General features: G+C 41.1%; 1 protein-coding gene across 1 annotated transcript; it reads left to right on the top strand.

Annotated features, from left to right (window-relative positions):
- Nucleotides 1-1452: 1452 nt before the first annotated feature.
- GOT1 (glutamic-oxaloacetic transaminase 1) lies at nucleotides 1453-16957 on the top strand. Its single transcript, XM_075215954.1, has 9 exons — nucleotides 1453-1648; nucleotides 7393-7574; nucleotides 8138-8261; nucleotides 9302-9414; nucleotides 11726-11830; nucleotides 13269-13419; nucleotides 13667-13832; nucleotides 15187-15329; nucleotides 15760-16957. Exons 1-9 carry the CDS (start codon nucleotides 1531-1533, stop codon nucleotides 15897-15899), a joined length of 1242 nt encoding a protein of 413 aa, XP_075072055.1. The 5' UTR covers nucleotides 1453-1530; the 3' UTR covers nucleotides 15900-16957.
- The last annotated feature ends 2762 nt before the right edge of the window (nucleotides 16958-19719 follow it).

Below are 19719 nucleotides of genomic sequence, written 5' to 3'. Positions count from 1 at the left end.
TTTCTCCATCCTTATCTTCCTTTGCAGTCCTCACTATCTGTCTATTCTCTCCTCTACACCTTTGTGTTGTGGTCAATTATCGCCCTCCCAGATCCAGTTTCACAATTCCTAGGCTTCATTGCTGCCCCTGGCTATCTTATTTCCTATCCTTTGACATGCCTATTCTTATAGTAGGTGATTCCAACATTGCCATTGACAACATCACTGTCTCTGCTTCCACAAAATGTCTTTCACATACCTAGTTTGATCTCTTTCAGTGGACTTCATCGCCCACCCACTATAATGGACACTGCCTTGACCTTGTCTTCTCCAGTTTCTGCTCCATCTCTAATTTTTCCAACTTGGCCTTCCTGCTCTACGACCAAGACCTCCTTTCCTTAAACCTCAGCTTACCTCATGCTCCAAGGTCGGACTAACCCACTACGGTAACAGGGAAATCCATGGTGGGCCCCGCTGCCTGATAGGCAGAATGGAGAGACCCTATAATCAGAGAACAGTTTGATGGATAATACAACAGAATGGGAGCAGCATCTTCTGCACCATGTCCTCCTCTGCACAGCGCAGAAGATGTTACGCAGGACACCCAATCAGAGGAGGATTAGTGCAGTGTGTTCTGCCCCACGTGGCCCCTTCCTTCCTCTGTGGGCTCCGGCTATGAAGATAAGCCATATTTAGCCAGGGAGTGGGAGCGTGTGGGGAGGTCTGAGTGGCATATGGGGAGTTTTGGATACATTTGGGGGTCTGAGTACATATGGGGGCATTTTTTGGCAAGTTGGGTTCTGTGGGAATATGGGGGCATTTTGTGGAAAGTGGGGGTCTGAAGGCATATGGGGGCATTTTGTGGAAAGTGGGGGTCTGAGGGCATATGGGGGCATTTTGTGGCAAGTGGGGTCTGAGGGCATATGGGGGCATTTTGTGGCAAGTGGGGTCTGAGGGCATGTGGAGGCATTTTGTGATTAGTGGGGTCTGAGGGCATGTGGAGGCATTTTGTGATTAGTGGGGTCTGAGGGCATGTGGAGGCATTTTGGGACCACTGGTGCAGCAGTGCCAGTGTGGTTTTGGGGCTGCTTTTGCATTCATTAAATTAAGGATAATGTGGGGACCATGTGAAGGTTGGAGGGCGGCACATAAGGCCTCTGAAGCACATTACACGCTGCTTATACAGTAATTATACAGCTGAGCTGCTCTGTGCTCCTCACACACCAACAGTTACCATAGGACACTACAAGCTGACTGACAAGCTGACATCATCACTGACGTCAAAGATCCAATGGACGCCTCTGTCTCACACACCTCTATCAAGGTAGCCAATGGCAGCCGGCTCATATAATATCAGAATGTATTCCTCTACGTGATTGGTCACCCTCACACACTCTCAGTGAAGTGACTACAGTTGATGCTGGAAAAGGCGTTGTCAGAATCTCGGGTTGTGATTGGCTCCCTGTGTCTCCTCCCCCCATATTTAGCCGTGAAGGTGAAGGTGACGGCCCCAGTGTGTGGTTTTGTGGCTGTCTGGTTGCAGTGTCCGCTATGGCTTCCTCGTCCATCTTCGATGCCGTTCCCATGGCCCCCCCGGTGGCCGTATTCAAGCTCACCGCGGACTTTCGCTTGGACAGCGACCCTGACAAGGTCAATTTGGGAGTGGGAGGTGAGTGAGGCCCAGAGACAGCTAGTGGCTGTACTATGGGACTACAACTCCCAGCGTCCCCTCACAGCCAGCCAATGGCAGGGCATGCTGGGGCATGTAGTTCAAAAACAGTGGACGTGACAAATAATTTAATAATTCTTGTAATTCACATGGCCTTCCCACTGAAGCCTGTTGTATACTACATCTACCTTTACTATGTGCTATATTACATCTCATAGCTGGGCTGCTGCTCCCTGTTATAATAGTTTCTGCCTAATTCCAGAATATCCTTCTGTTCAGTATGATGACAGTGCCCTCATAGGTGTTCAGCAATTCCAGCCATTTAAAACTTGATGCCTGTTAAATATATTGTATTACATTGACTCTCTGAGCTGCTGCAGTTGTTCTTATGAAGGTCATTAAGCTCCCTTCTAAACTAATTACCCCTCCGCATGTTCCTTGTGTGACCTCAGAGGTGATGGGACATTTGGTAATCTGAGGAGTGAGATACCAATATATTATATAACTGAACTGCTCTTAAGCCCCACAGGGTGGAATGTACCAGCCTGTCCATGATTTGTTTATGGATTACACATTGTGCTAGAACAAAACATGATTTTGAAGATTGATCTCTTACTGGGGGGATTTGAAGGACAGGAAATGTACAAGGCTGTATTTCTGATGAAACATACGAAATAGTGTGGCAGGAAAGTCACTGATGGGGCATAGAGCGGTTATGATTTCCAGTCATTGTTATCAGTTTGGTATTTATAACAGTTGTCAGGTGAAGGATTTTGCTGACAGCGTGTCTGTTTATGGCTAAGGGAAGAAAAAAAGGACATGTGAACTGTCTGCTGAGTGAGCACTTCATCCTGAACATAATCACCAGGCATACGTGGTGGTTGGTTTTGTGTGTATCGGCCATTGGCTCACTATGGGCCTGATTTTGAGTTAGAAGCAAAGAAAAGGAGCACATTTGCACCTTGGCAAAGCAAGTTTGCATTGGAGGGGAGATAAATTTAAAATGTAGGGACAGATTTATAGTTGGGATATGGCATGTCATTTAATTTCAGTGTAGAAATAAAGCTATAAAGTATTTGTGTGATGCATGAAAAAACAGCCAGTATTTTCCTTACATGCAAATAAAATTAGTCAATTTGTACCCTTTGCAATGTAACATGGTTTGTCCAGGTGCAATGTTGCTCCTTTGCTTTGCTCCTAACTCAAAATCAGGCCCTATGTGGCAATAATTTAAATTCAAACATTTCATGCCATCTAACATCTCCTCTAGTACTATTGTCCAAGCCTTGCATGCCCAGATGCAGTAAGGATAAGTAATGTTCATCCATCTCTGCCCCCTGCATCCTCTGGTGCCTCCTTAATAACTTGCATAACTACATGCTTACCGAATTAACCTGAGACCTATATATTTGTTTAAATCAATGACTTGGGTTAATCTAAAGAAAGCTACAGCTAGACCTGCTCTTCTATTCACTGGTATTTCAGCTTTACAAGGGTAGTCGGCAGATGAAGCGCTTCTAAGGCTTTTTGTTGACCTCTAGTTCATGGACGTGTCATAGAATCTGTTGTATTCTACTCCTATTTTTCTGTACCTCTCCTCGGAGACTGGAGCTGTTACTACTTTGGGAACGACGCAGTGCTCCCTCCCGTGCTCCGCCACTTTGAGACAGACTTTAAAAAAAAAACAAAAAAAAACATTTTTTTTTATTTAGTGAGGGTGGCATATAATAGAATTAATTTAAATGGACTCTTAATATATATGGTAGTAAGTGATGATGGTGGTATGAAGAGGGAGCACTGTATCCTGTTTATTTTAATCTCTCCAAGATTGGGACAACTCTTTAACTAAGGTGTGGCGGGGAGGGCTTACCAACCATTACTACTGGTACTACTTGGCCATCAGACATTTAGTGTCTAAGTGTCAGCTGCTTGTCGCCCTGGTGCCCCCAGTTGTAGGAGAGTAGTTGCTGTCACCAGCATTGGGAACCACATACTTCTGGGTATTTTGTGTAGCAGCTGCTGCAGCACCTCTCTGCGGGTTCCTCCTGACGGCTTACTTTGGGTCTGTGCTGCAGGGTGGTGGACAGAGCGTTGGCTTATAACACTGGTTGCAGCAGATGACAGCCGGGGGATGGATTGGAGGGGTAGCTCTTATCTGTAGATATAGACAGAATGCATCAACATGTGCTGTTTATATTGAGCCAAAAGTATCTTCCAGGACTAGATTTAACTGGGCCAATAGATAAGGTTTTTCTTCTCGTGTGCACTTCATTTCTCACCTGGTTAGCCGTGAGGACAGATCTCTCCTCTTTCAATACAGCGATAATACATCTTAGTGGTTGACATAAAAATGTAGCTCTGGACATTGGGCACAAAGTGTTGTCTAAAATTATTCTTTTGAGATCCACAGTAATCTGTGATCTCCCAAATAACTGCATCGTTCATCAGGAGAGTTCTGGCTACTAGTTTTTTTTTATTAGAAAGACTCACTCCTCACTGGTCACCTAATGAAAAGAATGTAGTGGTCAAGTTAACACCATCCACCAACCCGGGCACAGACAAGGTGCTTAATTAATATGCAATATTCTGTGTCAAAGAAGTACACAAACATTCTGTGGGCATCCTGCCTCAGTAATTTTCTGCACTTACAATAATTCTACCAAGCATCACGTGCCGATAATAGAAATAAAATGATACCTGTTATATTTTCCCATTTTTGTATGGGGGGAGGTTTATTCAGTCACAGCGTATTATTAATCTCATTAGTTGATGGCATTAAAAGTAGGGCTGCACCAAATCAGTATTTGTTTCAGGCTGTAGGCAAATGTTGAGGGCTTTTAAAACTGTTTTTCAGTTCTGCTGACTCATAAGGATTTGGTTTACCAGATCTTTATTATCTATTTATATTTAGTTTCCAGGACACAAGGTTATAACTTTGATTTTATTAATTTGGGCCCCATCAGCTAAATGTTCAGCAAGATTATTTTGAAAAGAGATTTCAGGTCTTAAAATATGAGTTGAGTACATTGCCGATTAACAGACGTACGGTAATACTTTTCATCCACATAGTTTTTGGGGAGTTGTTCAGGACTCCAGGGAGACTAGGCCACCATCCTGGATCCAGCTGAGCATTGATATGATTGCGAGAAATTTTTTGGTGCCTTGATGACGCGATTTTCAGCGGTTTTCGCTGGATGGGTCCGGATAACGTGATTGGCTTCATCATGGCCCTGAGCATTGACATGATTGCGTTGTTGACACCTCATGTCTCCAAAGACTGTTAATAGAACACAGCAAAACCCCTTCTGATGAGCACTGCAGGTAGATAGCTACCTTACAGCTTGCAAGAGGAGAGTTTATAGGCACTCAGACGAGGGAACTAAACCTGGCTTCTAGCTGAGAAATGTGACATAAGGCTTCTCAGAGCAGAATTCTTTTTAAAGCTCCGTCATGGGGACTAAAAGAACCAACAGCTACCAATATAATGTGACTGCCAAGTAAGGTGATCTTTGAATTGTTGATTAAAGGAGCTCATTAGTGCAGGTTGGTTTTTCACTAGTGTAAGTACTTTAATGTTCAAGGCTGCAGTGTGCTTTGCATTGTGTATTCTTGCGTACTTTGGATGGCTGCCTTTTATTAACCGTGATCTTTGATCATGAGCTGATGATATCAGTAACTGCTGATGATCTGATTATACTCTGTTCATGTTCCAAGCAGCGCAGACTTAATGGGGGGGGGGACACCATGTCCAGCAAATCTGATTTTTATTTCTTTACTGGGTGACTAATGTAGTAGATCAAGGTGGAGCCATAGATATAACTTATCTATATTGCAGTAAGGTCTTTGGCACTGTCCTATATTGAAGACTGTATTGGATTCAAAGGTGGTTAATTGACACAAAATTGGTTGAATAATAAACAGACTTTGTAGTAAATTAAATGTATTTCCAAGAGGAAGATATTGGCAGTGTTGTGCACCAGGGATCTGAGCTTGTATTAGCGTCTTTATTACTGGTATTGAAAGAAAAATATGAATTCTTGAAGATAACACAAGATATGTAACGGGGTTAATACACCATTGAGCGTAACCCAACTTATCTCGGTAGATGAGAGGAATGGTCAAGGTTGTGACAAACTATATAGTTTAATGCCAAAAAATTGCAAAATCATATGCTGGGATCTCAGAAATCCAAAGGCTGAACATAGTTTAAATGGCAACTACTGAGGAGGAAAGGCATCTAGGAGTCACTATTTCAGGTAATTAAAGAAAGGCAGACAATGAAGCTAATCAGTTGGGCAGGCCAGTTGGATGCTGGGTTGATTAGGAAGAGGCATTAGTAGTAAGAGAGGTGACAATGCCATCAAATAGGTCATTGTTGCGACCACCCCTTGAGTACTGTGAGTTTTGGAGCCCGTATCTCCAGAATTACATATGTGTCTGGATCCACCTTTCTCGACACAGAAATTACAAGAAATAACTTGCCGTATAAACGTATTTCTATTATTGGCACATTAGATATATTATTGTAAATGCAGAAAGTGTATTAAGGTACTGACGTTTCTGACGCAAGATGCCCACAGCATGTTCTATCACGTGTAATGCTGTGACAGAGGCTGTTGCCCAGGTAGGGGAAGGCATCACCTTGACCACAACATTCTTTTCCTGAAAGACTAGAATGAAATAATCCCCAGTCAGTCTTCCTATGTGTGTTCGGGATAGTAATGCAAACTGTCCCAATGATCATCCATGTAGTTATTTGGGAATTACGGATTACTGTCAATTGTATTTATATTCCATTTTTAGATGACCCATTGTTCCCTGCAGCCATAGCTATACCCTGATGCCAACCATTAATATGTAATATCACTGTGTTAAATGCTCTCTTGGCTGTCCTCATCACTAACAAGGGAAGAAATTAACTGCATTGCTACTACTATAGATCAATAAACACTACTCTAAAACATCCTGCTCTGTTCCTCCAAAACATCTATATCTGCTGAAATCCTGTGAGCTAAATTTAAGAACTACCTCTCTAATCCATCCCCCGGCTGTTCCGTCTTGAACCCTGTGTACTGTACGCTATGCCTGCTACTCTGCAGTCCTAAGTGGTCAGGAGGAACCAGCCACAGTCACCAGCAAAGAGGTCCTGCAGCAGCTGTACACACCAGCCAGAAGTATGGGGTTCCAGGTACTGGTGAAGGAGCCTGGTGGTGGCAGTAACTACTGTCCTACACCAGGCTGGTGCCCAGTTGCTACTTTCCACCAGACACCAACTGTAAGTGCCACCAGTTGAACTGTCGGTATCAGTGGGTTACTGATGGTAAGTGGAACCCGAAGACAAATTATAAAACCACCTCCCCTAAGACAGAGTACTGTAAGCCATACTGTCACAATAAGAGATTGTATAAAGAAGGGCTACTAAAATGGTGTATGGGCTACATAGCAAAACTTACCAGGAACTACTAAAGGACCTAAATATGTATACATTGTAGAAGAGGAGGCAAGGGGGGATATTCTAGATGCTTTCAGATATATCATGTGTTTTAACTGCGTGTAGAAGGAAAGTATTCTTCATATACGGTCTGAGGATTTTAGGAATTAAAATGGGCAGATAATATGTAACGTGCGGTTCTTATCTGCCGTAAAATTCTGTTTCTATATTACATTGTGAGTGATAGACCCACTTCTTCCACATAGTGTTGTAGAATAACTAATCTGTATATCTGTCCAATCCCCTTTCTCAGCTTACCGTACCGATGACTCTCTGCCCTGGATCTTGCCCGTGGTGAAGAAGGTGGAGCAGATGATAGCCAATGACCACACGTTAAACCACGAATACCTGCCAATCCTTGGAATGCCGGAGTTCCGCTCAAGCGCTTCTAGGATTGCTCTGGGAGCTGACAGTCCAGCGTTCAAGGAGAATCGGGTAACACTCTTATTTATCTGATCTATTAACTCGCATTATATAGCTGCTGTGAACAGGCTTATGGTGCACAAGATAGTGTGAATGAATGTGAGTGTTTTTTTATTTCACAATAATAGCTTTGTACTTTCATTTATATGTCTACACAAGCAGCAGGACATATATAGACCGTCCCACAGTGACACAAGTGAACCTGGATCCCCCTTACGTTCAGCTATGCGTTACTTTTTTTCTCCAGAACATGTGTGAGCCGAATAAAAGACAATAATTACTTGATTAACAGGTGCGGGCTGGCCCCCCGGGCCGCTCAGTTTTATCGGTGTTAGGGCCGGGGGGTAGAAATGTATCAGAAATGTCTGTACATTAATGCATTTACAGTAATATACACAAGGTGGACTGTGCTGATGAGAACAACTTACTGTATACATTTATTCTAATTTTCATGTGAGGGAAGGTGGATCCAGCCACCAATAGCCAGGCAAAGTAGCTTCCTGGATAAGTACAGTTTGCAGTTTGCGTTGCATTGTTGTCTTTATAAATGTTTTTCCTTTGTTTTCCACTTGAAGGTAGGCGGTGTGCAGACTCTCGGGGGTACTGGGGCACTGCGCATTGGAGCGGAGTTCTTAAGGCGCTGGTACAATGGAACCAATAACACTGCAACCCCCATCTACATCTCTGCTCCTTCCTGGGGTGAGAGGATTGTGATAGAACTGTGCAGACGCTACTAACTCACAACCCAACACAAACACTGTGTCTCACTCTGTATCTCTGCTAATAAAGTACACAATGTGACTTATATACAGAATATCCTTAGCCCTAAGCTGTACATAGGGAGGTCTGACGTGTTTCCTTAGATGCAACAATAAATTCATTAGTAAATATTGTCCCTTGTAACCAAAGCTATATGTACTGTAATAAGTATTGAGTCATTTGGAATATTTCTATATGTGTCGGGTGGTCCCTCTAAATAGCACACTTGTAACTTTTCTTATAGTAAGTAACCTGTTCTGAAAAGAAATAAGGGCATACCAGGAATTTATATACAAGCCGGTGTATCTGCCATCATTAGGGAACGTTTGGGGCAAGTTTTAAAGAACACCGGCATCTAATTTAACAAAGAACTGAAGTCATTCTAGGCAGGGCTTATGGGAAATAATGTTCAGGGGCTGCATTCATGTGGATGCCGCTTGTAACTGGAATGTTGCATTGTGCGCGTGAGGCTGGGTGCGGGCTGAAGTAAATGGTTACTTTTGGTCCTGTCAGATGAGAGGTGAGCCAGAGATCATTGGTTTCTGTGTGGACACTGGTGCAGCGTATGTAGATATTTCAAGGTGGATCATTTACTTTTCCTGTCTATACAGGGTCATACCCCCCACCTGCTAAGATGCCCTTGTGTTCAGATATCTGTGAGCTTCCATCACTGTTCTACTGTCAATAACAGAACATAGGGGAACATAAGTAATGCCCTCTGGCAGAACTTATAGTGGGGGTGTACAGAAAACAATTGTTTAACACTAGTTCCAGACATCCCGATATCTGTCAATATTTGGGGTGTTTTGCCTACTTGCGAGTGGCAGATGCTTTTTCATACTGAATCATTGTATCCTAAGCTTAGTGAACCATTACTGGACTGTGGAACAGTAATCCACAGATAAATAATGACTTGTTATATTATCTGGGATTTGTATGTTACTATATTACTAAACGTTCTTCTTGTTTTCTGGGTACAGAGAACCACAATGCTGTGTTTATTGATGCTGGCTTTAAGGACATCCGATCGTACCATTACTGGGATGCTGCTAACAGAGGACTCGACCTTAAGGGACTGTTGGAAGATTTAGAGGTGAGTCTGAATCAAACGTGTTATCTTTTTTTTGGGCTGAAAAGTTTAAATTTTTTTTTGTTAGGGTGCTTCTTTCCTGGTCAACTGCAGACACATTATTCCCCCAGTCCTGTCTGCATCACACAGCTAATGTGACAGTCTAGTGTTAGATTGCAGTCACTAACCCAACAATAACCAGTGCTCCCAGCGTCCTTATTATAATCCCCCGCTGATAGGAACATTTATCAAGGAAAACTGCTACATTAGTACATAGGGTTTGTTCCAGACGCACTGGAAACCTGGATGCCCATTGCAGAGTACGTCCCCATACCACACTCACATAGAATTGATCGGGTAAGGTTAGTGAGTGCACACTGCCATATGGTCATTGTATAGAGTCCATCGAGCGCACAGTCTGTATTTAATAAACAGAAGAAACTTCATGTACTTATGTACAAATCTTTGGCATTACCCCCGCCAGTTTGGCTTTTATATTAAAGTGTAATGATGTCCCATGTTTCTACAATAATGTCATTGCTAAACATTTTATAATGTCTGGTAATATTTACTTTACTTGCAGTGATGTATTGAATGTGATAATACTGATTACTATGAACAACTGAACAGCGACATAGTTCCATATAAATCATAGAGTTTTAGTTACCTGGCAAGTCTGAATTTTCCCCCCAAACATTTAGTGAGAACACATCTCATCAAGTAATAGATTTGCCTAAAGTGAGCACATAGGTAGTGGTAATGCTGTGTATATAACTTATTTTTATATAATACGAGGGGGTACCCAGAAGAAACCAGAATCATGTTCTAGAAGGCGGGGAACTTGTAGTATGGGCTTCCGCCGCTAGTTGAATGTTTGCAGAACCATTCTGAGCTAGTTTGCCTGCCGACATTGCGGGAGGAAGGTAGCGTTTGACTTCAGCGATTTTTTTTTTTTTTTTTTTTTTTTTTTTTTTTTTTTTTTTTAAATTTATTTATTTATTTATTTTTATTGTCAACGAGTTACTCAATTTTTCGCCTATTTTTGTGACGGCTGATTCGCTGCTGTGAAATTTTGTTTTCTTTTTGGAAAAAATGCAGCTGAAACGGTTGTTATGCTACAAAGAGCATACAAGGAAGCTGTCATGAGTATTACACAAGTTTACGAATGGTTCTCCAGTTTCAAACGAGGTGAAATGTCAATTGACAATCAAGCTCGTTCCGGATGTCCTTGGACCACCTGAACAGAGGAAAATGTGATGGAAAAAAAAGATTGCCGTCGGGCCATTGATGAACTTGCGGAGTGGACTGGGATTTCATGTCAGCGAGTTTTAAGTGAGGACTTGGGCATGAAATGAGTTGCAACAAAATTCGCGCCCCTGGTGCTCACCGTTAACCAGAGAGACAATCGCCTGGCTGCGTGCCGTGCTTTAAAGGAACACTTGGAAACTTACCCTGATTTGTTTTAAAATGTCATAACAGGAGTTGAATCTTGGTGCTACGATTACGATCCAGAAACAAAATAGCCATCAAGCCAATGGAAAACTCCCACTTCTCCTCATCCCAAAAAGCACAACAAGTGAAGTCAAATGTGAAAACAATGTTCATTTGTTTCTTTGATGTGAGAGGGATTGTGCACTCAGAATTTGTACCCCAGGGTCAAACAGTCATCCAAAGTTTTTATTTGGAAGTTTTGAAAAGGTTGCGTCACGATTTGAGGAAAAAAACGTCCTGATTTGTGACAAACAGGTGACTGGTTCTTCCATCATGATAACGCACCTGCCCACACAGCGATGTGTGTTGAGCAATTTTTAGGCAAATACAACATGATGCCTTTGCCTCACCCACCGTATTCACCCGATCTTGTCCCGTGTGACTTTTTTTATTTCTTCGGATGAAAAAAGACCGTAAAGGAAAACGTTTTGCTGATATTGAAGAGGTGAAACAAAAAAGGCAAAAGTACTAAAAGGCATCAACAACGATGAGTTTAAAAAATGTTTTGAGCAATGGAAAAAACGTTTGGACAAATGTATTGATTTAAGTGGAGAGTACTTTGCAGGTGACTGAAGTTTTTAAAGTGTACAAATATATACACTATTTTTTATGAACGGATTCTGGTTTCTTTTGGGTACCCTCTCGTATACGGGTTAAACATAAATCTTAAGTCCTCCACCAGTGATGATCTCTGTTATGGAATATGACATTTAGTATTTGATACACAATTGTGAACATAACAATAGATTTATTTGTACAGAAACAACAATGTAGAAATCACTGTTGTAGCTGTAACTACCTGGTACTAACGCCTGTCCTGGTTTTACCCCTATGTGCCATACAGAAAGCCGATGAGCACTCCATCTTCGTGCTACATGCCTGTGCTCACAATCCTACTGGGACGGACCCCACCCCGGACCAGTGGAAGCAGATAGCCGATGTCATGAAGGTACGTGGGGGAGAGACCATTGGGCACTTGTTTTGAGCAAAGCTAGAAACATATCTGTCATTCTTTAAGAAATGTCTTTGTAGAGCGGAGCTCTGGCAATATAGTCATCCACATCTATCTGAGACGTGTGGATATTAATCAGTGATTGTAGGTGCAGAGAACATTCTCATATTAAGTGAAGGTAAATGGAGATCTGATGTTTCATAGGTGCTATTAAAAAAATGTCTTTTTTTCAATAACACAACAAAATGGACATTATCTTTCTAAACAAAACATCAGATGGTTTTCTGTATCTGTACTATCTGTAATTACTTTGTGTCTTATTGCAATAAAACTAATAAAAGCATCTTGTCAAGAGATTTGCAGTCTATACTCTTACCTTTCATAGAGTATTATAAAAACTCAGGTTAATCCAAAAAGGATTCCGGTGGGGCCCTGCATGCTTCCATAATTATGTGAAAGACCGATTCACATGTCTATCACGGTATATCTGTTTTTGACAGCTCACCTGGCAGCTTCCACATATAGGAATACGATGCCTTCTATGTGAGCGTCAAAATCATTTTTTTTTTTTTTTTTAGAAGAAAAAAAAAATTTTCTTCCAAATTTAAGGACCCCTTTCCCAGCTAATCACTCTCTAGAATTACAACTGATTTTTTTTTTTCTTTGGTTGCTTTACAAAGTATTATTACATTAGCATCAATGAGGCGTTGGTATTCAAATAGCCAAGTTTTACTCTATTAGCCAAAACGATAAATACTTCCTGTCTGGCATATGTGTGTGTGTGTATGTAACATGTAGCTTACACTGTCCTGGTGAAATGAGATGTCTGGACCTAAGTACTAGAACAGGGAAGTGGTAATGACATCAGTTGTTGGCGTGTTCATGTGGCAGTCTCGGACAGTAAGCTCTTCATCACTGTAGAGTATGAATAACTGAAACCACAAATGTCAACGGGGGAGCATTGATTTTAAGACCTCAGCACGGCCCTATTCATCTTTGCAAAATAAAAATGATAACTTGCACTGAGAGTGCATAATATTTTTTTTTTAAAATAGAAATACTCAACACCTGTTTACCATCATTATCATCATTTATTTATATAGTGCCAGAAAAGTCTGTAGCGCTTTACAATTGGTTTATGTTGGTATTATAGTTTCTTTCAATGGGGGAAAAAAAAAATCAAACATTTTTTCTCAGGGATGAGTAAACATTTCACAAACAAGCTCCATATAAGTCGGTGCTTATCTTTGTTTTTTTTTTTGTTTTTTTCTTTTACATTTTTAATAGGGAAAAGTTGCTTTTTTTATGCTGAGAATACAGAATTAATATCCCCCCCCCCCCCACCAATTAATTGTGTGTAGTTCTGCATACCGGCTATTTGTAGAATTCTATGCAGACCAATGTAACGCCGCTCTGTTGTCTTTGTCCCTCCCAGAGGCGCCATCTCTTCCCGTTCTTTGACTCTGCCTATCAAGGATTTGCCTCTGGAAACCTAGACAAGGACGCCTGGGCCGTGCGTTACTTTGTGTCTCAGGGCTTCGAGCTGTTCTGCGCTCAGTCGTTTTCCAAGAACTTTGGTTTATACAGTGAGTATCACAGCAACATAAACTACTTTACAATCGTCGCCTATTTTAACCCAGAGGAACGATTTTATTTTACCTATATAAATACATGTCAACGTTTAGTTATAACTTCATGTAACTAAACAATTCTATGTGAGGCTCATTAGGAGAACTGATAAATAGCGACTTCATTACAACTTTTTATGTATCTTAAAAGTTCTGTAAGTAAATTCTGCTCCCCACTGAAACTGTACGAATGTTCTCCCCATAGACGAGCGAGTGGGAAACCTGACCATTGTGGGCAGAGACGGTGATAATGTCGGACGTGTGCTGTCTCAGATGGAGAAGATCGTGCGTACGACCTGGTCCAATCCCCCGTCGCAGGGAGCGCGCATTGTTGCCACCACTCTGAACACTCCTGAGCTGTTTGATGAATGGTAAGGAGAAAACGGACTGGAGAACAGTTATAGAAAAATGTGTATTAGAAAATCAGAAGTGCCAATGGCTATAGTAGTGTTAAAGATTAAGGGCCTGATTCATAACGGATCTTATTTCAGTCTCCTGGACAAAACCATGTTACAATGCAAGGGGTGCAAATTATTTTTCTGTTTTCCACATAAGTTAAATACTGACTGTTTTTTCATGTAGCACACAAATACTTGAAAGCTTATTTGTACACTGAAATTTAAAGTTGATATTTATATGCTACATGAAAAAACAGTCAGTATTTAACTTATGTGCAAAACAGAATACTAATTTGCACCCCTTGCATTGTAACATGGTTTTGTCCAGGAGACTTAAATAAGAAACTTCTTAATTTAAGATCCTTAATGAATCGGGCCCTAATATCTTTAGAAGCATACACTTGACTTTCAGTCTAACTATGTCTTTTCTTATAAGAAATTCCTGGAAGTGTTGCAAAAATGCAATTCACTAAAGTCTCATTAACATATAGCCGTGGTGATAAGTATTTTGGAAGAGGCCCTATAATAGAGGGGAAGAATTTTATTCCATGCAAGCCAAGTTTATTTTTTTGTATTTTGAAGTTCAGAAGGGAGACTTGGGGGTAAATGTATCAAGCTGCAAGTCTTCGGCAGGTTTGAAAAAGTGGAGATGTTGCCTATAGCAACCAATCAGATTCTAGTTATTTATTTAGTACATTCTACAAAATAACTAGAATCTGATTGGTGGGTTTGAAAAGTGGAGATGTTACCTATAGCAACCAGTCTCGCAGCTTGATACATTTACCCCTTGGTGTCTAACAGAGACCAAAACACTTTTTTTTTTTTTTTTTTTGTAACGCTTACATTTATTTGCGGTTATGCACATTTATTTTGGATCAGCTTCCAGCCTTGAGAATTTATTTAAAGGAACATTAAAGGCACACACTGAAAATACATACCTGAAAGACCATGCTTAGAGTTACTTGCTAAATCTCCTGTGCATTGAACCTCTTCCTAGAGATGGTTAACGGTTTCTCTTCCACCTCTCAACAACGTTCTTCTGTTGCTTTGGCAAATATACTGGACTGCAGAACTTCTCAGAATGCTAATATTTACTGGGAAGAACTGCAGGTCAGTACAGGGGAAGATGGGACAGACATCCTAAAGGTTACAGTCAACTTTCTGTGATGTTATCCTGCTTCCATTTATGACATTACTGCGGTGGAGCTGCCCACAGGTGGTCCTCAAAGAATATGTCCCCAAAGCCCAGGAATAAAAATGATGCTGTACTCTGTCACCGTAAACTCACAGGTTTTCTTTTTGTGACTTTTGTCTTCTGTTCGCTTAGGAGGGACAATGTGAAGACGATGGCAGAGAGAGTCCTGTCAATGAGGGCAGAACTTAAATCTAGATTGGAGGCTCTGAACACACCCGGAACTTGGAAACATATTGTGGAACAGATCGGAATGTTCAGTTTCACCGGCCTTAACCGTAAGTGTAAATCCATGTAAGATGGCATTTCTTCTAGAATTGGTGGATGAACCGTCCCCAACCTAAAACAACTTTTATTTTTTTTATTACTTGATTTGAGATTTCATGGTTGGGTCTTTCAGAGCAGATTTATCAAACATTCTAAAACCAGAAAACAATAGAGATGTTGCCGATGGCAATCAACCAGAATCTAGCAATTATTTATCTAGTACATTCCAGAAAATGACAGCTAGAATCTAATTTATAGGCAACATTTTCCTTTTTAGAAGGTTTGACAAATCTCCCCATGGTATGAAGTAGCCACTGATCCTTGGCCGCCTGTTTGATTACACAATGTGCTTAGCTGTGAGACTTGCATGAATCTATATATTGTATAGCTGCACATTAGAGATGACTTTAGTTGCTGACATCTACACTTTGCCTTTTGCAGCTAAGCAAGTTGAATACCTTATTAAAGAAAAGCATATCTATCTGATGGCCAGTGGGCGAATCAACATGTGCGGTCTGACAACGAAGAACATTGATTACGTAGCCAAGTCTATTTATGAAGCCGTCACCAAGATCCAGTAACGACCAGCGCCAGTTTATAGTAAATAGTGTTCTTAGAATTGTAGTGTATTGTCATCTGATGCTCACAATGAAGACCTCAAATGTTGTTGTTTTTTTTTTTTTATTGTATTTTTCTTCATGGCTTTAAATGGAACAAACTATTGCAGGGAGACTTGTTACATATATGAGCACTGATTAAATAATATGCACTTCCTATCTCAGGCTTCGCTACATGCATGTGTAACACGGTGTCCCTGGTCTCCTCCGCTGAGAAGATCCTGGACACTTGATAGCGGAGACTGTGTATGTATTGACCAGTTTAAAAGCAAACAAGTACATGTCATGTAGACCTCCCCATAGCATTGACGTTTAGTGGCGTAGAAGTGGCGCGTGCAATATTCAGTCTCTCTCCCACTGTGGGATTTTGTGTATCTGCACATAGTGTACACAACAGGCTTACAGTGTCACAAGCTGCTAGATTTTACTGTTCTATTTCACAGGTGAAAGCTGACTTCTCTTAGCTGATACTGTATTCATTAAAAGGATAAAGATTTCAGATATGATTCACTGTATGTGATGGAAAGTGCAGGCACGCGATTCATCTACACATTTATGGATTTGTTCCTGTTTATTTAGTGGCCCATGGGTGGATGCTTTGACATGCCAGTAACGAACATGGGCTTACAGGCTGGCTGTTTTCACAGTAAGTGTGTTTAATGTATCTGCCTTCACGGCTTGGCATTGTACCAATAAAAGACCCTTATATGTATTTAGAACATCTGTTCTACCCAAGCTGCAATGTTATGTGGTCTAGGCACACGGCACGCCTATAAGTGGGTTCTGCACTTTGGATTAAATGAGCCCCGTAGTCGCCCTGCTTAGTGCACAGGTTATTGTTAGAGAGCTCATTGACTTTACCAGGGCTGTGTGACACTGCGATACAGCCACACATGGCCTGCTACATCGTGTAACACTAAATAGCCAAAAACCACTGTCTTAAACTGAATCAATGTTGGAAAATTACAAATATTGTAACCTAATTTATCAAACTGATGTAATAAATCAGATTATGTGGTGGACTTTTTTTCCTCTCTAAATTATTTAGGTGGGCATAAAGGGTTCAGAAGAATTTATTGGGCAATTACTTTATTTCTTATACTGGATACTGCACGGATGGTTTTGCACACTGGAGTGCAGTGGTCTGGCTGTGCAGCCACTGGTACTAGTCAGTGTTATTAAATGACAATGAACTTTAAATACAAGGATTGCTGATAGCATCCAACCCTGGATATTTAAGTACATCAGGCTTGCTGCCTGTAGGTGATCATTTAAACAAAGTCCTTGTACTTTATGAATAAACGACTGAAGTAATATTGGCTGGGGATCCATTGACCACTATACCATGCTGTCCACATGGTCATGGAGAGATACGCTGCACAGAAGACAGTGCAGATTACATCCATGTAGTGGATGGCTCCCTAGAGATAGCACAGTATAGTAATGATAAGACCCTCAGCCACCTGTATTGGAGCCACATTACTTGTATCCAGACTATAACATGTTGCAGGTACTTTGTTTAATGAGCTCTGCACATACAGGGAGTGTCCAGAGACTAATGCTGGTGTACTGGAAGATTCAGCTGCAGACAAGGACAAATATCTGAAGAGAGAATGCAATCTAACTAAAACGCGGGTTGTGGGTATATGTAACATACATCCTTAAACATGGCGAGTGGTGATGTCCCTCCTGGAACATATAACCATAGATGTGGTAACCATAGATGTGGTGCTCACTTGGCTTCACGTCACTGATTTGGATTGTTCTGTGGTGGAATAAGTGAGGACAAAACACACCTTACATAATACAGGTAAACTGAAGGCAATCACTGGAGGTTTCATTTTTTTATTAAAATATCACCTTCACAAATTCATTTTTTGTGAAAGATTCACTTCCCATTTCTGTGCTCTATACAAATCCATCAACAACACTTTAGATTTTTGAATATAAATTGGGGTAAATTCAGCAGCGGATGTAAATGTCACATTGTAGCAGAGTCCTTTTACTGAGTCCAGCACCGTATAAAGCAGCAAGTCCTGTAACCTTAAGAGAGCAGAGATGGCAACAAACTGCACTTCATCTTAACAAGCAATTTCCCCCAACATCCTTATTGTTTTCCTGCAGAACTCCACCGCACCTCTTGTACAGCACAATATCTATAAAATTAGACATGTGCACATGTAGTAACAAAGTCTACATTTAGTTACTAGGGTTCAGTACAGGGCAGCAACAATGATTCAGTTGGTTTCAGAAGCAAAAATGGTATAGAGCCCTTGCCTTTATTGTGTCTACTGTGTCCCTGTTCTAGGTAGGTCTGTCCCCCCCCCCCCCCCTCTATCTGGCGCTGCGGAGCACCCTGCCACCTTACAAATACTGCTACCAAAATAAAGGTAAAGCAATAAGTGTTGTTGGAGACCTGTAACATTCAAAGAGGGGGATTCAATTCAGCACATGTCTCCGGAACAGAGCATGGAGACCCAACGTGCAGATGTTGAAGCGGACACCATAGAGATGCAAGTTATAAAAATGGAGATTCCATAACAGCCGCTAATGTGCACAGCCGGACATCTTGGCCAAGTTAATTCACTCCTCAGTTTGAAGGATTATAGCCAACATGTTTTACCACTACTGCCTCACTCGTGTCTGCACTAGCCAACAATGGTGCATACAGAGTCTAGAAATTCTGACAAATAAGTTTATTGTGTATGATATACTCCCCTCAACTGGGAATACAATTGTTTTACTCCTACAACTAGCCAACTATTTGCTCAAGTTAAAGGCTGTTTCTCCTGTGTGAGCTGGCATGTTCTGCATTCATGTGCAGGATGTCCTGCTGGCTGCTATACAGGTGCCTCCGTATTGTGATCCTTTTAAAATGATTAAAGAAAATCTGAAACACTTATGCTACAGAAGTGGGTATGCCCCATAAAGCGGACCATTTTCAGACCACCTACATTCTTGTTCATTGCTATACTTGTGTATAAAGCACAGAGTGGCTTTTGTGCTTCATGTGTGAAACCAACCATAAGCCAAATGTAGCTGCATTAGTTTTGAGGTCAACTTATCTTTCAGTGCAACATGGGTTTGGTCTATAACGGGCCTGGCCAACCTGTGGCTGTGAAACTACAAGTCCCAGCATACCCTGCCAGCTATCTACTGGCAAAGCATGCTGAGGCTTGTAGTTTCACCACACCTGGAAAGTCATGGGTTGACTAGGTCTTAACAAGAAGCACAAAAAGCAACTTAAACATAGTTAATGTATTAGTCATTTTGTTGGCTAAAGAACTATGTCTTTGTATACAAAGTGCATGCGTTATCACTAAACCAACTGGAACACAATAATAGAAGAAACTTGCAGTTTAAATATCAAGCAGTTTTTCCTGCATCATATATATCTTATATTCAAAATAAATATATATTTACTACAATAAATTAAGACCCGCAATGCAAACAAATACATGTCTGAAAATAAATAAATAAATTGTCCTACAATATTTGTGCCATCAGTTGAGGAGAGGACCAGCACAACCTACTGCATGCAGGATGCTCTGTCCTTGTGAACTGTGTCCAATTCTGTGGGAAAAACAAAACTAAAAGACAACTGCAAACTGTAATAAATAAAATACTGCAGTCACCTGCTGTCCACATATATTACCAGCACGTCATGAGGGTGCACTGATTACTGCCTATGATGAGCAGATGAAGCACATGCTTTACTACCTGCTGTCTTGTTTTCATGCTTTACAATGGATTATAAAATGGAACAGCTGGTCTTCAAATGTGG

Source organism: Mixophyes fleayi, chromosome 6 (assembly GCF_038048845.1).
Source record: "Mixophyes fleayi isolate aMixFle1 chromosome 6, aMixFle1.hap1, whole genome shotgun sequence".
Classification (NCBI taxonomy): Eukaryota; Metazoa; Chordata; class Amphibia; order Anura; family Limnodynastidae; genus Mixophyes; species Mixophyes fleayi.
Note: the sequence above shows the minus strand (reverse complement) of the source record. Positions and strands in the feature narration are given on the sequence as shown.